The 18816-nt window shown below is 32.7% G+C and overlaps 1 protein-coding gene across 6 annotated transcripts in view; it reads right to left on the bottom strand.

Moving 5' to 3' along the window:
• LOC145939409 (uncharacterized) overlaps positions 1–18816 on the bottom strand; it is a 94531-nt gene that overhangs the window by 33117 nt on the left and 42598 nt on the right. For all 6 annotated transcript variants that reach the window (XM_083043696.1, XM_083043691.1, XM_083043693.1 and 3 more), the window contains one exon: positions 8459–8755. In XM_083043696.1, the coding sequence (XP_082899822.1) occupies positions 8459–8755 (297 nt within the window). The remainder of the gene's footprint in view (positions 1–8458; positions 8756–18816) is intronic.

Below are 18816 nucleotides of genomic sequence, written 5' to 3'. Positions count from 1 at the left end.
AGATAAACACAGCCTTGTGTGTATGTGTGTGTGTTTATTGTTCGTGTCCACTAAATTTCCGGAAAAGAAAGCGATACGATTCTCCTTCGACTCTTCTCTATTACTTAACATACATATTAGTTTATTTGCATAAGCTTAGCATAATATGCTATTAATATTAATGTAAGAGAAATATTTAATTGTTATTTAATTCTACTTTTTTAAATCGTGAATTATATAAGATAAATTTTGCTGTGCATACATTGCAAGAAAGTTAATTTGCAAATGCTTTATTACCTAAAATGGCATTTCCAAATGAATTTCTAAATATAGAAACTCTTAAAATTTTAAAGATTTTTAGATAAATCTGTAATCTTTAGTTTGAATCTGTCAATTCAAGAGTTTTGCAATATTTAACATCAGGAAATATTGAATAAAAACATTTATAAATTTATAGACTCATAAAATAATTTTATGTACAACAATTTCATGTGCATATTAAGTTTTAAATTCTTAAAAATAAAAAAAATTGAAAAAATTTATTTGTTATGCAAAAATCTTTTATTCAAAAAAATTTGTGAAAATTAAAAAAAATTCCTTAAAACTAAAATTGCCAGGCTAAAGAATAATTTAACTTATTTCAATTTAATTAGAATTAATAAAAAGTTAGAAATTTCCAACACCCATTCAATAGATGTACCGTTATGCAATATTTTGATATATTTCTCTCTCTATATATGATGCGTATATTCTCACAACACGCACATACATACACTCTCACGAACTTATAATTAACCAAGAATAAACCGCATTAGCAAAACAATTCGAAAGCGGCGCTCTCCGTGCTGCGTTTTAAATATTTACCCTCTACGAATTTGTAGGAAACATGCGAGCTCGCTGTCGTAAAATCGAATGCAAATTGCGCCGCCGTAAAACGAAATACAGTAATTGCGTGAGGTGCTCGTTGTCGGTTTACATAAACTTCTCGACACGTAGCCGAGCGATTTCTAATATGCTAATAGCCGTGTAAACACATGACACTCTCTGTAAATTAGCAACCAAGAAATAAGCGACCGATATACGGGCGAACGCGACTTTGTGGATAGTCAAGTCAAACAGAAGTCTCAAATAGGGAAAGTAGTAGTAGTCGTATAGGATGAAAGTGCACGTCGTTTACCGAATTAAAGTTCGTTTAAACATTGGCGCGTGAGCCACGGATAAGCTCTCGTGAAACTATGTCATGTTCCTATAAACTATGAACTATGTCATAGAATTTTGCGGTAAATGGTGTCGAGCTTAATCATTGTTAGGTCTCTAAGAGAGAAATACACTTTAACTTAACCTTAATGTAGAAAATCCGTATGTTCAATATTTTTAAAATATTGCTGCATGTAATATGTTTAATTTACAAAAAATTTTAAAAAATATTCAATCTTAAGTTTATGTAATTTTTATTAATAATGAAATATTGCATCAAAAAAGAGAAGATAGAGATGTCTAGATGTACTTCTGTCGTTACACATAAAACACTTTTACAGTAAATTTGTTTCAATATTTAACATTTCCAGTGAAATTGTTATTATAATTTTATATAACACACAAATATAATTTTTGCAAGGTTTACAATTTAATAATTTTTTTTTTCTATTTAAAACAACTTCTATTATTTTTAAAACATTTTAAGAAAAAAGATTAAATGTATACATATTAGCATTAAGTATACATATAATGTTTTAATTATAAGAAAAAAAATTAAATCTTATTGCGAAATTCTATCTTGTATTATGTAAAATGTAAATGTTAAATATTGAACACGTTGATAAGCAAATGCCGAAGAATAGCAAATTACGTCCATCAATATTTAGCCTTTAATTACTATCAACACAGGCGTAATGTTACGAAGAAGATACAACAACTATTTTCCGAATACGTGACGAAAATTATGATTAAAATTCATAATCTTTGCACATAATGAAGTTTAATAGCGTGGCGTAATGACAAAGTACAGAGAAAATTACATGTTGCTAATTCAAGAATATCCTTCACTATTTTCTTGTTACGATATTAACGAGGCTACCTTTACTCTAACATGTCGCAAGTTGTTTTACACGTGCGTCCGACGACGTGCTCCTTCTACGATCTAAAGAGTTTACAAGAAGCAAAATAAAAAATATAAAAGCTTAAAACGATGCATAATTACATCGTGAAAGCGTTACACCCTATTTTTTCTGATCGTTCTTCTTGACAGCAAGGAAATAAAAAACAGTAAAAACATATAAAGAATTAAAAGACGAAAATATGCTGCACAAAACAATCTCCACTTGCAAATTATTTCCGTTTTTGCGATTGGATACACATCTTGTTTTCTTTACAGTATATCAAATAAATATTGAACCTCGACGTACGCGTGTGCATAGAATGAATATTGAAAGAACATATTTTGCGCCAGCCATGTATATAATTTACGATGCAATTGTAAAAAAAAAAACATTTTAGGAGTTAAATTAATTTCGTTCCTCGCTCTTCATTTAAATTTATTTGACTCCGATTTCTCTCACAATTTTACACACAACGCTACACTCGTAATAGAAAATTCGTAATATTTATAGCGTAATTTATACAACTTTATTTATTAGATTATTTAATAATTAATATTATAAACAAAGTTTCGTGATTATTTTTTGATAAAAAATATCTACTAAAATAAGCTTTCTGCGCGAAATACTTAATGAAAAAATAATTTTATAATTCATCGTCTTTCATGACATAATTTGCCGGAATGTTTCAACATTATACAATGCTCGGTAATTTATTTATCTAGAAAATAATTATTGTGTAAAAGAAAGATAAAGTAAATTGAAAGCCATTAAATAATATAAAATTAAATATTTAATCTTTAAAATTAAATTTCAATGTAATATTCATTCTGCCCTCTCCAACGCAAAGCAATAATATAATTTAAGATTGTAAAAGGAAGAAATCGCTTCAAGATATGCATTTTAATTTTGAATATATATAAGAATATATAAGAAATATCGGAAATTGTAGTTTTCGATTGTTTTTTATATTAACTGAATTCTAAATATATAGAAATAGAAAAATGTAGAAATAAGAAAGAAATTAAATATAAGATCTTTTTTGATTTTTTGATGATTTGGGATTTATAAATTCATATTGTAATACATACATATACATATTTCCGATATTGCATACACATAATTTCCTTCTTAATTTTTTCCATTTTTCGTACAACTAAGTAGAAATAAAGGATTAGTTGTACAAATGGAACCGCAATTAGCGCGCATCTGCTCCGAACATATTCTGTAAGCTTTAAGGATTGGTTCTATCTATACTACACAACGCACGGCTTTAATTTAATGCACTGTGATCGCTTTCATGGACGCGCGACAAAAGCACGATGCGCGATGGCGATATCGATTGCTGTACGTTATTCAAAAGACTTGATAATTTCTGTCGGCGTTGCGTCGACGGAACAATAACGTGGGAGTAGACAATTGTCGGACAAATATCGAAACGAGCGCGCGAGCGAGCGTGCTCGCATTCTCGCTCTCGCAATTTCGCTTTCGCGATTCCTCTCCTCGCCGATCCTCGTCGCGTTTGTTTGCGCCACGCAAATGTAGTACAACGCTCAACGTTTTATATGGGCGACGAATTGACCTGTCTGGACTTCCGGAAAAATTCAGATAACGAAACGCGCCCTGCCCTGACCGTTGACGAGATTGTTCGCACCGGTTCGCACGCACAACAATAGAATGATGTATTGCTCACTTTCGCAATTGAAAGATGTTCTCTCCCTCTGTCTATCTCTCATTGTCTATTTAGTTCAAGATAATTATATAATTTATTTTTAATTCTATTTCTTAGATGCGAACGTAATTTTTTAACTCTAAGAAATTCAAGAGAATATATATTATGTTGAAAAATGAAAAGATGTCTTATTTAATTTATTAAGTAATTATGATTGATAGAAAAAATACATATATTTCTTTTAATAGATTTTTAATGCACTATTATTACTTTTTGTCTTCTCGAAAATTTATTATCTCTTTAATTAAAAACATTATGTAATACAGTTCAATATAGAGAATTCTGAAAAGTTTATATTATATCTTGCTAAAAAAATCAATTACTCCAGATATTTATTAGCTCTAGTGAGACATGTATCCAGTTGTAATATCTTCTTATTGACAATATAATGTGTGATTTTTACGTTAAATGCATGTATCTCAATGTATATATATTTTACTGATTCTGCTATTCTTTATTTATTCGCAAAATATAGGATAGTAAATCGTCGATCTTGATTATTGTGGATATCTCGTAACAACAAACACGCGCCCGTATATAGTGTCAGTAAACCCTATGACAGAGATAAATGGCATTTTCGAAAATGCTTCAGATGGCGTTTGCAATTGTGTGTAACCATTTAAGCGGCATCAGATTAGTACAGCATACTTCGGTACTTGAAGAACAAGCCTTACTCGACACCGCGCTCTTTGCGCGTTGCAACGAGTCCGCTTCATGAAAATTTCATAAAAATTTGCATGAATGGGATGCACCTGCGAACGTCGCGTATTATTTGTCTTTGTCAAGCTGTTCCACGGCGGACGTTCGGGGATATTTACATGACCTCTGCGCAAACGTTCCCTTTTGAGAGACAACGCGGTCCATCGCACTGATATCTTAAGCACCGTCGACAATTCCTTTCATCTCTCTTCTCGATTCGTCTCCTGCTCTCGTTCTCTCGTTTCCTTTTCAAGAGCATCGTCGGATCGCAGAAATAATCGTGTGAGAAATAAAATAAACGAAAACCCTTCGCAAAACAGGTCTTCGTGTTTCTGACATCTTGTATATTGAGAAACAAACGTGCGATATCCTTCTCGAGTTGCGTGCATATAAAAGCACACCTTCCAAGCTTTGTGCTTGAAATATCGACAGCATTGTCTTAAGCTTGTTGATCACGCTGATGGCAAATGTTAACGTGATTTTAAGCATTTTCAAGCTTGAAATTCCAATTTATTTTTAACGATTATTTAATTTTTTCAGTCATCAATGTTTAGATTTTTTAATTAAATTTTAACAAATAATTAAATCTGCATGTGAATACTCAGTTCCACATAATTTTTATTCTGCAGAAATATATATTAAATTGAAAAAAAAATAGAAAATATACAAATAAATTTTTATACACATTATGTTTCGTTTATCACATTTTTCTTCGATGCTGTTTTTATTTATTTTTCTATCGTTTCATCAATTTTGCATGCCAGCATATACATTTTTTGTACTCTCTCTTTCTGCCTAAACTGCAAACCTAAAATTGGCAAACATACTTCGTATTTGTTTCCGTTCTGGTGTCGATTAAAAGAGAAAAGAACGGCGACGAAGGGTACAGCAAGAACGATAAACATGAAAAAGGATCGAGAATGCAAGTTTAAATTTTAAACGGGGTCCATTCGGCAAACCAAATGGTGCGTAAAGTCGATAGCTTGTGGATGTTGATAATAGCCTTTAGACACATTAGAGATGTTTACGCCTTGAAATCATTAGATTCGACAAAAAAATATCATATTTATAAAATTAATTTAATAAATATTTATGTGCACAAAGTTTTCTTTGCTGTCATGTTTATAAGAGATTGATTTATTGATTTAATTATTATTTAATACATGATATTAATATATGACATACACAATATTTAATTGTGATTTTATTGCAAAATATATTTATATCGCAAACTAAAATTTTAGATAAAGATATATGAAATTTGGAAAACATATGTTTGATTAAATTCAAGACAACAACACGAGAAGAAATCACAACGCAAGAATGGACAAGCAACGGATAAAACTTATCAAGAGTCTGTCGCCGTGTCGGAGTGCAGTCGATAGCATACGAGGATTTGATTGGATAGGTCGCTCGATTGCATATTGCATTCGACGAATATCGAAACCCCTTGTGCTCAATTAAATCCACGACAGCGCGGTCGATGGAATATCGAGTTCACGGAGTTAAATCGTCGTACGGTAAAAAAGAAATTGCGTTCGTGAAATCACTTGGCAACAAAAAGAAAAAAGAGACAAGTAGACGAAAAGGAAAAATATTGACACAATATGCGGAAAGTGCCGATAATTTCGGTTTTACTCCACACTGTCCCCATTATGTCGCGCATCTCTCCAACTATTCGCGAGTGACAGTTGTTTGCCTGCACTCAGTAACAAACACCATATATTTTGCATGTCAATTTGTCGACATTTTCAAATAAGCAAAACAAGCAGGAAAAACATCGAATGCATTGATTAGATGTTATATTCATAGATTGATCTTCAATTATTATTATATTATTGTTAATTTTATCGAAATTATCGAAATTATAACAAAGTTACATATACATATACTTTTCAGAAAAATCTTCGGAAATTGATTTTATTGAGTTAACTTTTCAATCACCATATATATTCTATTGAATCTCAAAGTTTTCGTTATTCTGGAACAAAGTTTCTATTTACCGAAATTCACAATACATACTTTTAAACTAAAATAGTAATAATCAAGTTAAATTTCTTTATTGAAGACGTAGTATCGAATCATGTTCTCGGTCGTTTTTCTGCATGTTAATGAAAATTAAATTAAATGTGCTTTAAATATAATAATTAATAATGTGTTGCAACATATTCGCGTTATATTAAAAATTTATATATCATAACTTATTAAAAATAAAAATCACTTTAATTTAAATCATATAAATTTATTTCTCTCGCACCACTCTATGATATGCCCTTTTGAATTAAATTTGCTGCAAAACTATTTATATAATAACATATTTTTTTCATATAATACTATACTATAATTTCGTATTCTTTAAAATCAAGTAAATTTTTCAGATTAAGTAAATCCTCGAAATATGCACTATATAATTCAATATCGATAAATTGTCAAAAATGTATGAATTGGTATTTGTCACTGACTTTTAATATCGAATGAACAAGTATATACATATACATATATAAAATTTCAGAAAAATACTGGAATTATTTAAAATATATTTTTTTCTGGATACAATAAATTAAAATATTATACAATCCCTTGCGAAACGAATTGCTAAAGTAAATATTACTAGGATCAAAAAATCCATTCGTACTTCGCGGTTGCGAAAGCTGCGTCAAAGCTTTGAAACAGAAAATCGGACAACGTAAAGCTCTATGTCGATTCTATTCAATTTTACGTTTCTGCCAAACTTTCATCGCCATTCTGTCTGTATTGCTTATTTCTCGTATTTTACCCGGATTTTCCAGCTCTCCGTATTCCTTTACCTAACAATTCCAAACAGATATCGGGATAAATATTGTTTCTAGCTTTCAAATGTTCCATTATGTTTCATAATAATGTTATCTTCTTATATGTCAGAAACATATTTTCTCACTGAATGGCGGGGATTCATAAAAGTATATTATAAATCACTATTCGCGACATACAATAAAAATACAAATAAATTTAGTCTCAATTCTATAGTGTATACGCACAGTTATTTTAGTTGTTTGCTTTTTATCTGTGCTCTTCAATAATCATCTATATTATAATGATATTCTAATATATTTATCAGCTTAAAATAAAAAAATTACTATAGGTTTACATACGAGTTCCGGTATTACATAAGAATTATGTTAAATCGTCAAAATCGATAAATGGTGTTGGTGATAGTAAAATCGTGTCGTGGCACCATTTGCGTTCTAGAACATGCCGTTAATGCAGTTCTATGCTCGATCCTGAACGATTTACCACGGTTCAACGCGATTCAAGCTCGAAACAGAAGCGGGGCATCGTGACGTCAATGCATGCTTCCATAAACCCATGTCACTGCATTACAGTCGACTGACAAGAATTTTGCTCCATTGATGGAATCAAAATCACATAGCGAAAATTTGCACGTGTAAAATCTTCGATGCGTTTCCTTATAATTCACATAACGAGTTATATTGCGAGAATTAATTATACATATTAAAATCTTTCATTAAACTATCAGGTAAAATATTGGAAAAACTGCAGTTTCAAAAACTATAATCAAAATTGCATTATTGTTGCTCATTGTAAACATTGTTTTAAGATATTTTAATATCTCTTTTATAGCGTGTGATTATTTACTCCAACAACTATTACCATTTATAAAATTTCTTTCTATATACTAATGTTGTATTTTTTTATTTTTCTACCGTAGTCAAAATCTAGACGAAACACAGTCTATATGACCATATCAGTTTAAAGGCATTCCATATTTCTTTTTCTCTCTCTCTCCCTCTTTCTCTTTCCCACCCACATAAAAATGGATTCTCGTTTGCCATGTAAAAAAAAAAAAAAAAAAAACGAAGCAGAGAAACACCAATCGTTAATTAACGTGTCTCACGGAAATGAATCAAACAGAATAATAATGTTATTGGTTTCAAGGTGAGTGGCGATTTACCAGCCAGAAGATCGAATCTGGTTCTGCTCCTCTCGCTGTCCTCGTAGCCCACAAGGTCATCTTCGTAATCGTCGTAATCCTCAGGGACGGGGTTCCGATCCCCGTCCTTGTCGCTGACATTTCGCGACAGAGCATTGCCGGTCAGGCTCCTCTGCTGGATGGCCTGTCGGACCCGGGCCCGATGATCGTTACTGAAGAGGACCGACGGCGGCGGCGGCGTCGACAGCTGAGAGCCCTGAAGGCGACGCTGAAGATAGCGAGCCAAGAGTGCCTGTACCGCGTCTGTCTCCGCCGCGCCTGGAAGACAGAAAGAGAGATTCGCTCTCGCGATCAGTCGACAACATCTTCCCGATCTTACGATATCTCACTCGGTCCTTATATGTATCTTTCTTATACTTCGTCCCTGTGTTGCTCTCGTCTCGTCTCATCCTCTTGACGTCTGTATTATTTTGTCTCTTTTTCATTCTTTGTTTCTTATTATCAATTTTCTCTTGTTTTTCTGCGCGTTACGGACACAGCATTCTCTTTCGCGAGATCGAGGAATCAAAGGAACTCGAGAAGCTCGACTCGAGATCATCGATCGAGAAGTCCTTCTTCTTATGTCATGTGCAAGTTGATACGTCACGTGTGCATTCTCGTGCAAACATAAGAATATGCGCAATTCACGCCCTGATGAGAGACAGATTTCGGTGATGAACCGATCTCTTGTGTTCGCGTCAGTTGTGGTAGAAAGATCGATAGATTATTTAACGTGCAGAAACGGTATTTACAATGATTAAAGAAGCAGCCGATCGCCTTCAATCTCAACCAATACAAAGTGTGCGTGCTCGCAATGTAGAAGCAACATATGGCGGGACACTCGAACCTACAGAACGCTTCATTAGAGTGTCCCAGCCTTGTCTGTGTTTGATGTTGAAGAGCATTCACGTATCATCGCTCAGCCTCGATGTAAATACGATTCGTGGCTATATATCGATGAGATAAAAAAATTCATACTCTATTCATAACTTGATGTCGAGATTAAGCATCGATTAATTAGCATTGAATTGCCATCGATTGTGACACATGCAGAAATAAAAAATTGCTAATATCGTCAACTTCAATTATGCAAATCGTTGCAATAAAATTTCAAAAAATGTCAATGCGTTTTTAAAGACTTCATGTTAAAATTCGAATTTTTGATAGTTTTCTTATATCGGAATTTATGAATTATATTTTTAATTATTTTTTTATCAGCTCCTTTCTTCAAAAATTTTTCAATTTAAAGTATATATATATGTGTGTGTATATGTGTGTGTGTATGTGTATGTATGTGTACTTGCGGATAATAGTTTCATATTATGTTTTCATTAAAAAATATTAGAAATTTTTTATTAAACATATTATATAAGAAAATGGTTATATCTATATTAAAAACAGTATATACAGAATATTATTGTAATATAAAATTGTAATATAATATTATAATCGTAATATAATATTATTGTATTATAATATAAAATATAAATTCAAATAAAAATATCAAGCATTTCATATAATAATTATTATATGTATATTTGAGGTACTATAACAATAAAAATGTTTATATGCAATTAATTATTGTATTAATTTTCAATAAATTCAATTTTCTATAATTAAAATTAAACGGGTAAAGCGTTTTACGTGTTAATTTTACGAGGGTGTTGTTAATTAAATTTGACAAAAGTTCAAAGGCAACACGAAAACGGATGATTAAAGGTGCGGTGAACTAAGCGACAAAGTCGTGGGAGCTGTTAAAGGATTTGCAGCGGCAAAGAATCCAATTTTCGGCGTAATCCAGCACCAAGGATGAGTGCAATTACATCGATTTCTTCCCGTATAAGCTTGCTCGCTACCGTGGCTGTCTCGTAATTGAATGGGATCGATTGTATTGCGCAAATCCTATCATTTCTTCTCTTTGCCGTTTTCACTTCAATCCTTTTTGTTGGACAAAAACTTGCTAGTCAAACTGTTATTCCGAACAGCGGTTTTGCGTTAAATTAAATCGCGCAAGCAAACGCTGATCCTATTATAGGAAAAAGCAGTTAGCAAACCGGCTGAAAATAAGCAACGTGCCATATACGAGCGCTCTGTTTTCTTGTTATATTTCGCGCCAGAGCTGGAAAATATACGCTTGAGTTGACCGCAAAGGATCAACCTTCCGGCACGAAAAGTGACGCCCCGACCAAGGATTTTCAGAATCATCGTCGGGATCCGTTTTGCCTTGCGCAAAAATATATCTTGTTATCCTTGCCTTCACGCGTGAACTAATTCGGTGAGCGTGCGTTAAAATAATTGACAATTTAATATATTTGCCACGTAATTTGTATTTTTCTATCAGACATAATTAATAATTAACAATATTTTATTTTTAGCCATTATTATTATAGCCATTATAAATGTACTTTTCGTATTTTCCATTTGTAAAAATTACATTTTATGCAAAACAGAGACTCAATGACATTGATTTAAATGATACTGATAAATTGTACAGGAAATCGCTAAAAATACTGAATACCAGAATAAATATTTAGAAAATATCGAACAGAAGCGATAATAATAACGTATCATCCGAATTTTTCGTTCCATTTTTTATATGAAAACCAAACACGACCAAAACTAATATTTGACGCGCGTTACGAAAATTAAAAAAATTTTCGCGTTTCCGCAAGACAACATGTAAACCGTTACTCGATATTAGACAAATAAAAAACTATCACGCTTCAAAATATTGCACAATTATTTTTATCTATTTTCAAAGAGGAAAAAATCCAGGAGTAAATAGCAAAATGTTTCTGAGAGAATTTTATTCTTTGTCACGCTAAAAATTCTATGATCTTGCTATGAACTTCATCGGAAACGCTCTGAGCATTTAAAGGCTAAATCTTAAAAATTATCGCAAAATTACTGCATCTCAAGAATCGATAGTTTTTAGCATTGAGTCTAAATTGGAACGAGTGAATCGTGAAATAGAGAGTTCAAAGGCGTGAAAAGCATCATCGGGGAATTGATTCTACGGGACAGGCATTCTCGCGAAAGGGAATTTTCGATTCAGTTGCGAGAAGAAAGAGTAGAAAAGAAATTATAGAAGGGAACAGGTCATACGCCACGCAATGGATATTGAACGGATTTCTTCGCAGATTCACTCCGAGAGGAATTTAGCGACGCTTTCGACCGAGAGATGCAGATCCGTGGAAAACCGCCACCGATATACGAATTTCTCTAACTAAAAGACGTCTTTTTCGACAAGGCGAATTTCACGCCGAAGAAACCACGGAGGATCGACATCGCCAAAGAATTTGTGATAAAGAGATCGAATAACAAGGAGCCTCTCCCTGACGAGGAATTTCAGTCGCTTTGTGAAAAACAAGCAAAGCAGCATCTTTTCAAGACAAGATGAGGAAAAATCTTTGGTATAATATAAAATTTACATCGAGAAAGAATAAGAATAAAATAGCACGTTGCGAGCTGAGAAATTCGAAATATTTTCTTCGGAAGCAAAAAATTATCCCAGTCGACTGCGTCGCTAGGAATAAAACGGAAAGAAAAATTTGCGATATCTTGGTACACCAAAGAAAGCACAAAAGCAAGCAGAAGAATTTGGAAATCCTCAAATTTGACATAAACATCGCGAAAAATTCACCCAATTTCTTTCGAAAGCATGAAAACATGTTGATAATTTGACATTTCTTTCTTAATTATTATAGTGAGAAATTAAACATTGTGTAAAAAATATTTCAAAGTAACCATCTTTCTAAGTGACATTATTGTACTACATTATTTATATATTAAGTATGTACACATTACTTATACGTTAATTATACTATAATTATATTGTAATTTTTTAAATTAAATTCTAAATAAAATTTAATTGCTATTGATTAAAAATAAACAAGGTATAATATTCAAGAATGTGCTATTTGTAGCATTGATATATATAATTTTGGAGAAACTGAGAAATGTACAGAACTTGTAAATATTACGATGTAGAGAAGAAGAGATTAAATGCCATATTGCTGTGCAAATAATAGCAAGGAAGTTGAAAAAACGATAAACAACCATAAAAGGGGCTCGCTCTGAAACTGACAGTGTAATAAGTAGAAAGAAAGAAGCGAGTTATAAACTACATTAATAATACGAAAATAGATGCGAAAGTAAATCCAATATGTATCAATCATCGATATATCATAATTATATCATTGTAACTATTAATATTTTCAGCGCACAAAGCACTTACAAAGTATTTATAAGATTTTACGCTAGTTGGATGAATAAATATGCAACGATGCGTTTTTAAACAAATCAATAATTAGCAAGTATATTAATCTTGTTCCAGACATGATTCACATTATTGGCAATCCTCCAACCCTATAGAATGCATACCACAATTTCTAAAGTGCAAATCGCTTTCCCTTGGAGTATCAACGAAATTCTGCAGAAACTGCGAAAATCGCGCGCCCCAAAATGACCGACGTGCCGAAATTCAAGATCGACCACAAGAACGACGCAAAGCGGGAAAGAGATCACAAAGTCCGAACGAAAGTTTTTTTCAAATTGCCGAACGGAGAATCTAAACGGAAAGGGAGGACTCGTCTTCCCAGAAACTCCTTCGTTCCTCCCTCGGAATCCCAATTCAAGTGGAAAATTCGACGAAAAACTTGCCGTTTTCTCCCGCGTTGGATATTCCGTTCAAGAGCTTCGGCGCAAGATCGATTCGTCGCGAAATCGGGAGAGAAATCGTTACAGCTGATCGGCGAAACGTGAGAGTGTCCTGGAAGCGATTTAATAAACCCTCGGCTCTCTTTTGAGATCAAGCTCGAGAGGACGGGCATGCGTTAAAACGGGGAATGCAGGATGCTCGTTCTTGAACTGATTTGCAAGTTTCGCGTCTCTCATCCGGCCCGTACCTGATGCGCGGAAACCCCAGCCGCTTCTCTCTCCTCCCACTCCTGCGATCCATTGTCCTGGCTTCATAATTCAATGACTTTCGGAACTACGTTTCCCGGACTATTTCCTCGATGGATCTTCTGAATGTTTTATACGATTTTAAGATTAGTGCGCGCGTATATAACGTATAGAAAGTATAGTGCGCGATACCGCTTTTACCGTAATTGAATCTAAATTCTTAAACACGAATGAACGCAGTCTAATAAAAACTCCGTCGATTGAACGCGAGCTATTATTGCATCAGAGTCAATGTTATCCTATTATAGGGAGTTATGGGGGTATTGGAGAACATCGACCGGCAATGATACAAAATAATTTATGACACGAGGCTACTATCCGCTGCAGTGGAATTGTAAGGATATAAAAAGATACTGCTCTTGTATAAAAGGTACAAAAGAGGAAGGTAAAAATCTATTTTTAAAACATAGAATTAAGAAAAAATAATAATCCAATTAAATAAACTCAATATATTTATGCGTTGTTATTAATTTCTTTATCGAAATGACGTGGTTCGTCAAAAAATGAGGAGATAGATTGGATCGCGAATAAAGAAAAAACCAATACGAGAGCGATTCGCGTGAAGCAAACGTGACTGCTTGACTTGCAAAGAGAGAAATCAAGCCGTTCGATTACCTATTCCAACCAAGTGCGTTCGTATGAATTTCGTTTCAATCGTGCGAGCTTCAGATCGATCGACCACGGAATCCTGCGCGTTAAAAAGGCGTAAAATTTTACGTGAGAGACACGAGTCTAAAAGATTCGTAACACGCGTATATTTCAATTAATAATTACAATTCGTGTTTCTCAGTAATTAATGCTCCATTAATCTCTATTAATAAATTACATAAATTTACATTCGAGCAATTAAAAATAAAAATAAAAAATTAGAGAAAAAGTATTTTTCCCATCATTTTTTAAAATAATGGCCTATATTATTTGCGTGAGATAGTTTAGGAAGATTGCTAAATGAGATGTGATGTTTCTTTTATCGGATTTCCTCTGTCTTTCGCTTTCTCTCGAACGAAGAAACGAAACGAATGCGATGGATTTGAATGCATTCGTTGAAACCGGCTGAAACGGGCCATTTGCTTCCGGTACGAGCGGAGGAGTCGACAAACGGTGATGGTGTGTTTGGATACGTACTTTCGAGACTACGTTTTCCACCCAAGAAAAGCACAGTGTTTCGAGATTTATACGGCGTAAATAGCGAAAGATCCTGTGTAAACGCCGAGCGTTTCGTATATACGCGAGTTCCCGTACGTGACAAGTGCCTTAAGTAATGGTAAACATAGAGACGGTGTATCGTACATGGGATTTGAGGCACGTTCTTGCCGTCAATAGCGATGCTGCTCATAAATGTCTTTTTAAATCTTTCGCGCGAAAAATATGAAAAGCTAATCCTCTCCGTGACCGAATAAAACACCTTTCTTAACCTAATGATATAATGAGAATTACACGACAGTTACGCTTCGTGTTTTGCCTGATTTTTTCATGATTTACAAACACATTGTTACCACATTGATAAATTCCTAAGCTATGACATAATCCTGCATTTCAAATATTTTCAAGCAACATTATATAACATAAACTATTATATAAATTAAACATAGAAGAGAGAGTACATATAAAAATAAAATAAAACTTAAATAAGAGAGAGGGAGAGAGAGAGAATTATTACATTGATGAAGAGATAAATTTAATTTATATGATTTTGATATTGATGAAATGTGTAACTGAATTTTCTAGCAAATATTACAATCCTATAAAATTATTATAGACATTAATAGTTAACGGGATTACGCACAGACATTATATTATTTGGCAGAGAAAATTCCGTATCACGAAACTTCCATCGTAAAATACTAATGTAAGTATAACTTAAACACACACGACAAACCCGCGCCCCAATATTTCAGCGCAATGGCGTTTTCGAAGGAAAGTGTCTATGTGTTATATGTACATATGTGTACGTATGTGTTTAATGTGTGCGCCCGCTCTTCTGATATACGTTCCCATTTCGCAGTTTGACAGGAAAGAAGCGGTAGAGTGGCTCAAATGCGACTGACAATAATTTGTCAAGTCGGCCACTCACGACTTCTTACGTCGTTCTCTCGGACAAAGGGAATTTCGTTGGAAGAGCAGAGATTTCCCGTCTGGGTTTCTTGCTCGTCGCGTTTCCGCACGTCGTGCGAGACTCGAGATTTCATAATTGCGCGAGTGCATTAGAGGAGCGTCTCGGTCCCGTGAAATTGCATGCCACTTTTAGAGAGACGTCGAGAAGAATTCGCGTAAAAATATATCGGATTCATAAGCTTTATTAACGCAAAGGATATTTAGCAAAATGCGATCGTAATATCGTTCATAAAATTACTGACCGGGCATTGTTATATTATTATTATTATTATTATTATTATTATTATTATGTTGTTATTACAGAGAGTCATTAAAATAATCTGTATGTGTATAAATGCATGTGTTTAAATGATCACGTTAGTTTAAACACCCATAATATTTATAGCCGCTCATAAAAAAGGATAATTATATTACATATTATACAAATACATTCAAAGATTTAAAATGCTGCTTTTATCAATATTAAATTATTATATTTGTATCTTTACACGCAACAAAAAATTTATAGTACTTTCATCACGTATGTTTTATTCACAAAATATACCATTCATATGTAGCCTGCATAATTATACGTTTAATCAAATTTGTCATGTAATATATTTATTTGACATAAAATTGTCAAATAAATATATTTATCTCTCTCAATCGTATCACATATTTTTGAAATTATTAGACAATCGTAATTCATGTATATTTCAACTCCACTGAGATATCATAAATAATTAGAAAATGAGCGTACGATGCAGTATATTAATGCTAAACCAGAAAGAACAGGTTCATTTTTATATTTAATCAAACAGCTATTCGACAGACAAGCGGAATTCGGGTTTAATTAATGCAGAATTTAAACGAGACGCGCGAGCCTGAAAGACGTCGTTGCTCTAAGGCCTCGTATTCTCGTCCGTTTCTACACGCGTGGTTGATGTAATGTCCTCGAAAGGACAGTCAGTGACCCGAATGTGCCCCTGAAACCGCATAGAAGATCAAAGACGAAATCTCAAGGAGAATCTTATCTTCCCGACGATTCTATATAAGCACTGGCAAATAAATTTTCTCGCAAAAGAAAAACGCAAGTTTTTCGTTATTATAATATCTTAAGTCCTGTTTTCTAATAGGAAATGTTCATTAACGAAATGCAATTAATAAATAACATTTTTGTAAATTCAAGTAAAATTTTCAAAGAAATTCTCTAAAATAATAAAGAAGCTTTCTAATTTATGTCACACATTTTAAAAATAAATTGTTATCAAAGTAGTTATGTGGATCTATTTAATAAAAAATAAGGCGTGCATTTCTTAGCATTAATTATATTATACAGTATGAAAATGAAAAATAAAAGTTTAATATTAAAGCACAATCTCCGAGATAAGATTCAGCTCTTTATTTCTTTATCATATATAATATACCGTACATATATACTGACGTTAAATCAAGTTTCGATAAATTTTCGATGTTTACATTTCACATTTGTCTATCGAACGAGAAACTAATTCTTGCATTAATCGTGCATTCTTTCACTATAAATGCGAACCAATATTTCATCTTCGTCATGTTTTCATTACCGCATTTTACGTCATCGTACGATGGTTTATTTCAACCATCGAATGGTCATTTTATTCCTGCTTGCGCGCATCGAATCGATTTTCAGTGTAAAAGCGAAACAAATGCAGCAAATGCTGTAAAACACATCATTGAGATGCAGAGATAACGTACTGCACGATGAATAATTTCTCGATAATTGATGCCCTGAATGTTATGTTTATGGTACATCACAATATCCATTTGTCGCCAATTGTGTCAAGTAATATTACGCGCCACACAATGAAGTTATTGCTCTTGTCGGAAAAATCTATGTCTTGTTTCACGTTTTATTTTATTTTTCCAGTATTATATTACTGAAAAATTTTGTAAGTCGTTTTTTTTCACATTTTATAATTTTGACATTTTAAGATTGGATATAAATTAAACAAAAATTAATATACACTTACAAATTGTTTGTTATTAATTTATATTACTATTTTCAATGTGATACATCTCCTCTATAATTATTAATAATTATTATAAGTATTATTGTTACTGTTAATTTCTGAAGTAGGCCACAATTAAATAAAAAACAATCAGCAGAAAGAATGAGAAGAAGTTCCAAAGAATTTCTTCTACTGGAGTCTGTGTGGATTACTCTGTCAACGATCGGTTTTGCGGTAAAAGGTAGTCGGTAAAAAGGCAGAACCCGGAATATCAGAAATGAATGGAGAAAATGAGTAAGGCGCGGTAAGGGCGGTCATTCAAACGTAAATTACTCCTGGCTTCATTTCCATTTTGCGAACAATGCGCAGCGAACCTTGCCAGAAATAAGAATGAGCTTTTGCCTATTCGCGTGTATGTTGCCGCTTGTTTAATCCAATCGTGCTTATTTCACCGTATTTCGCAAAGTCGACCTTTTCTACTAGATTTCCTGCTTCTGCAAACTACAATTTGTCTACATTTTTCGAAAACTTAATATAAATGATAGTAATTTTATTATCAAAAAAGAAACAAACACCAAGAAAAAATCTCGTCAATATGTAACTAACAAAACATTTTGTAAGTATTTTTAAAGAAATAAGCTTAAAAAGATTTGAAAAATTTATTTTTTAAAAAGAATTATAATTTCTTTTCTTTTTTATTTTTAAATTAGAAATTAGATTTTTTTTATTTCTTTGTACTTTTACCTATCAATTTTAATTCTTTTGATTTTTATTTTTTATAAGACTTTGTCAAGAGAATGATATCGTGGAAATAAAGATCATATTATAGATGATTTGCAAGTTTTCTATTGAATTGATTCCTTATTCGTTGGGTGCTTGTCGAGCACTTGCTACTGTTGCATAATGCGGTAGACACAATTCGAATACGTCTCTTCCTAATTGGCAATTTTTTTTCACAATAATTGGAAGCGATCGTGCAAAAAACTTCTTCGCGAAGAAATCTCGCATTAAAAAGGCAGAGAACAAAAAATATAAGAAATCGTATGATAACAAAGCATTTCTATGGCAACAATGAAAGTAAAAAAATTGAACGTAAATTGTGATATATTATTATCGTACAAATACATGGTAATCTATCATTTTTTATAAAAATACCTGTCATAAAATTTTCTTTGCCATAAAAATTTTTTTCAAAACATCAGTTAATTTAATTTTGCAAATTAAAGCATGCATGAGTTACGAGATCTGTTGATTACTATACTTTAAATATTCTGTAAATAACGTAAAACTCTA

The sequence above is a fragment of the Prenolepis imparis genome, unplaced genomic scaffold (assembly GCF_030444845.1).
Source record: "Prenolepis imparis isolate NDT839.2.m4 unplaced genomic scaffold, iyPreImpa1.0 SCAF_8, whole genome shotgun sequence".
In the NCBI taxonomy this organism is placed as follows: domain Eukaryota; kingdom Metazoa; phylum Arthropoda; class Insecta; order Hymenoptera; family Formicidae; genus Prenolepis; species Prenolepis imparis.
Note: the sequence above shows the minus strand (reverse complement) of the source record. Positions and strands in the feature narration are given on the sequence as shown.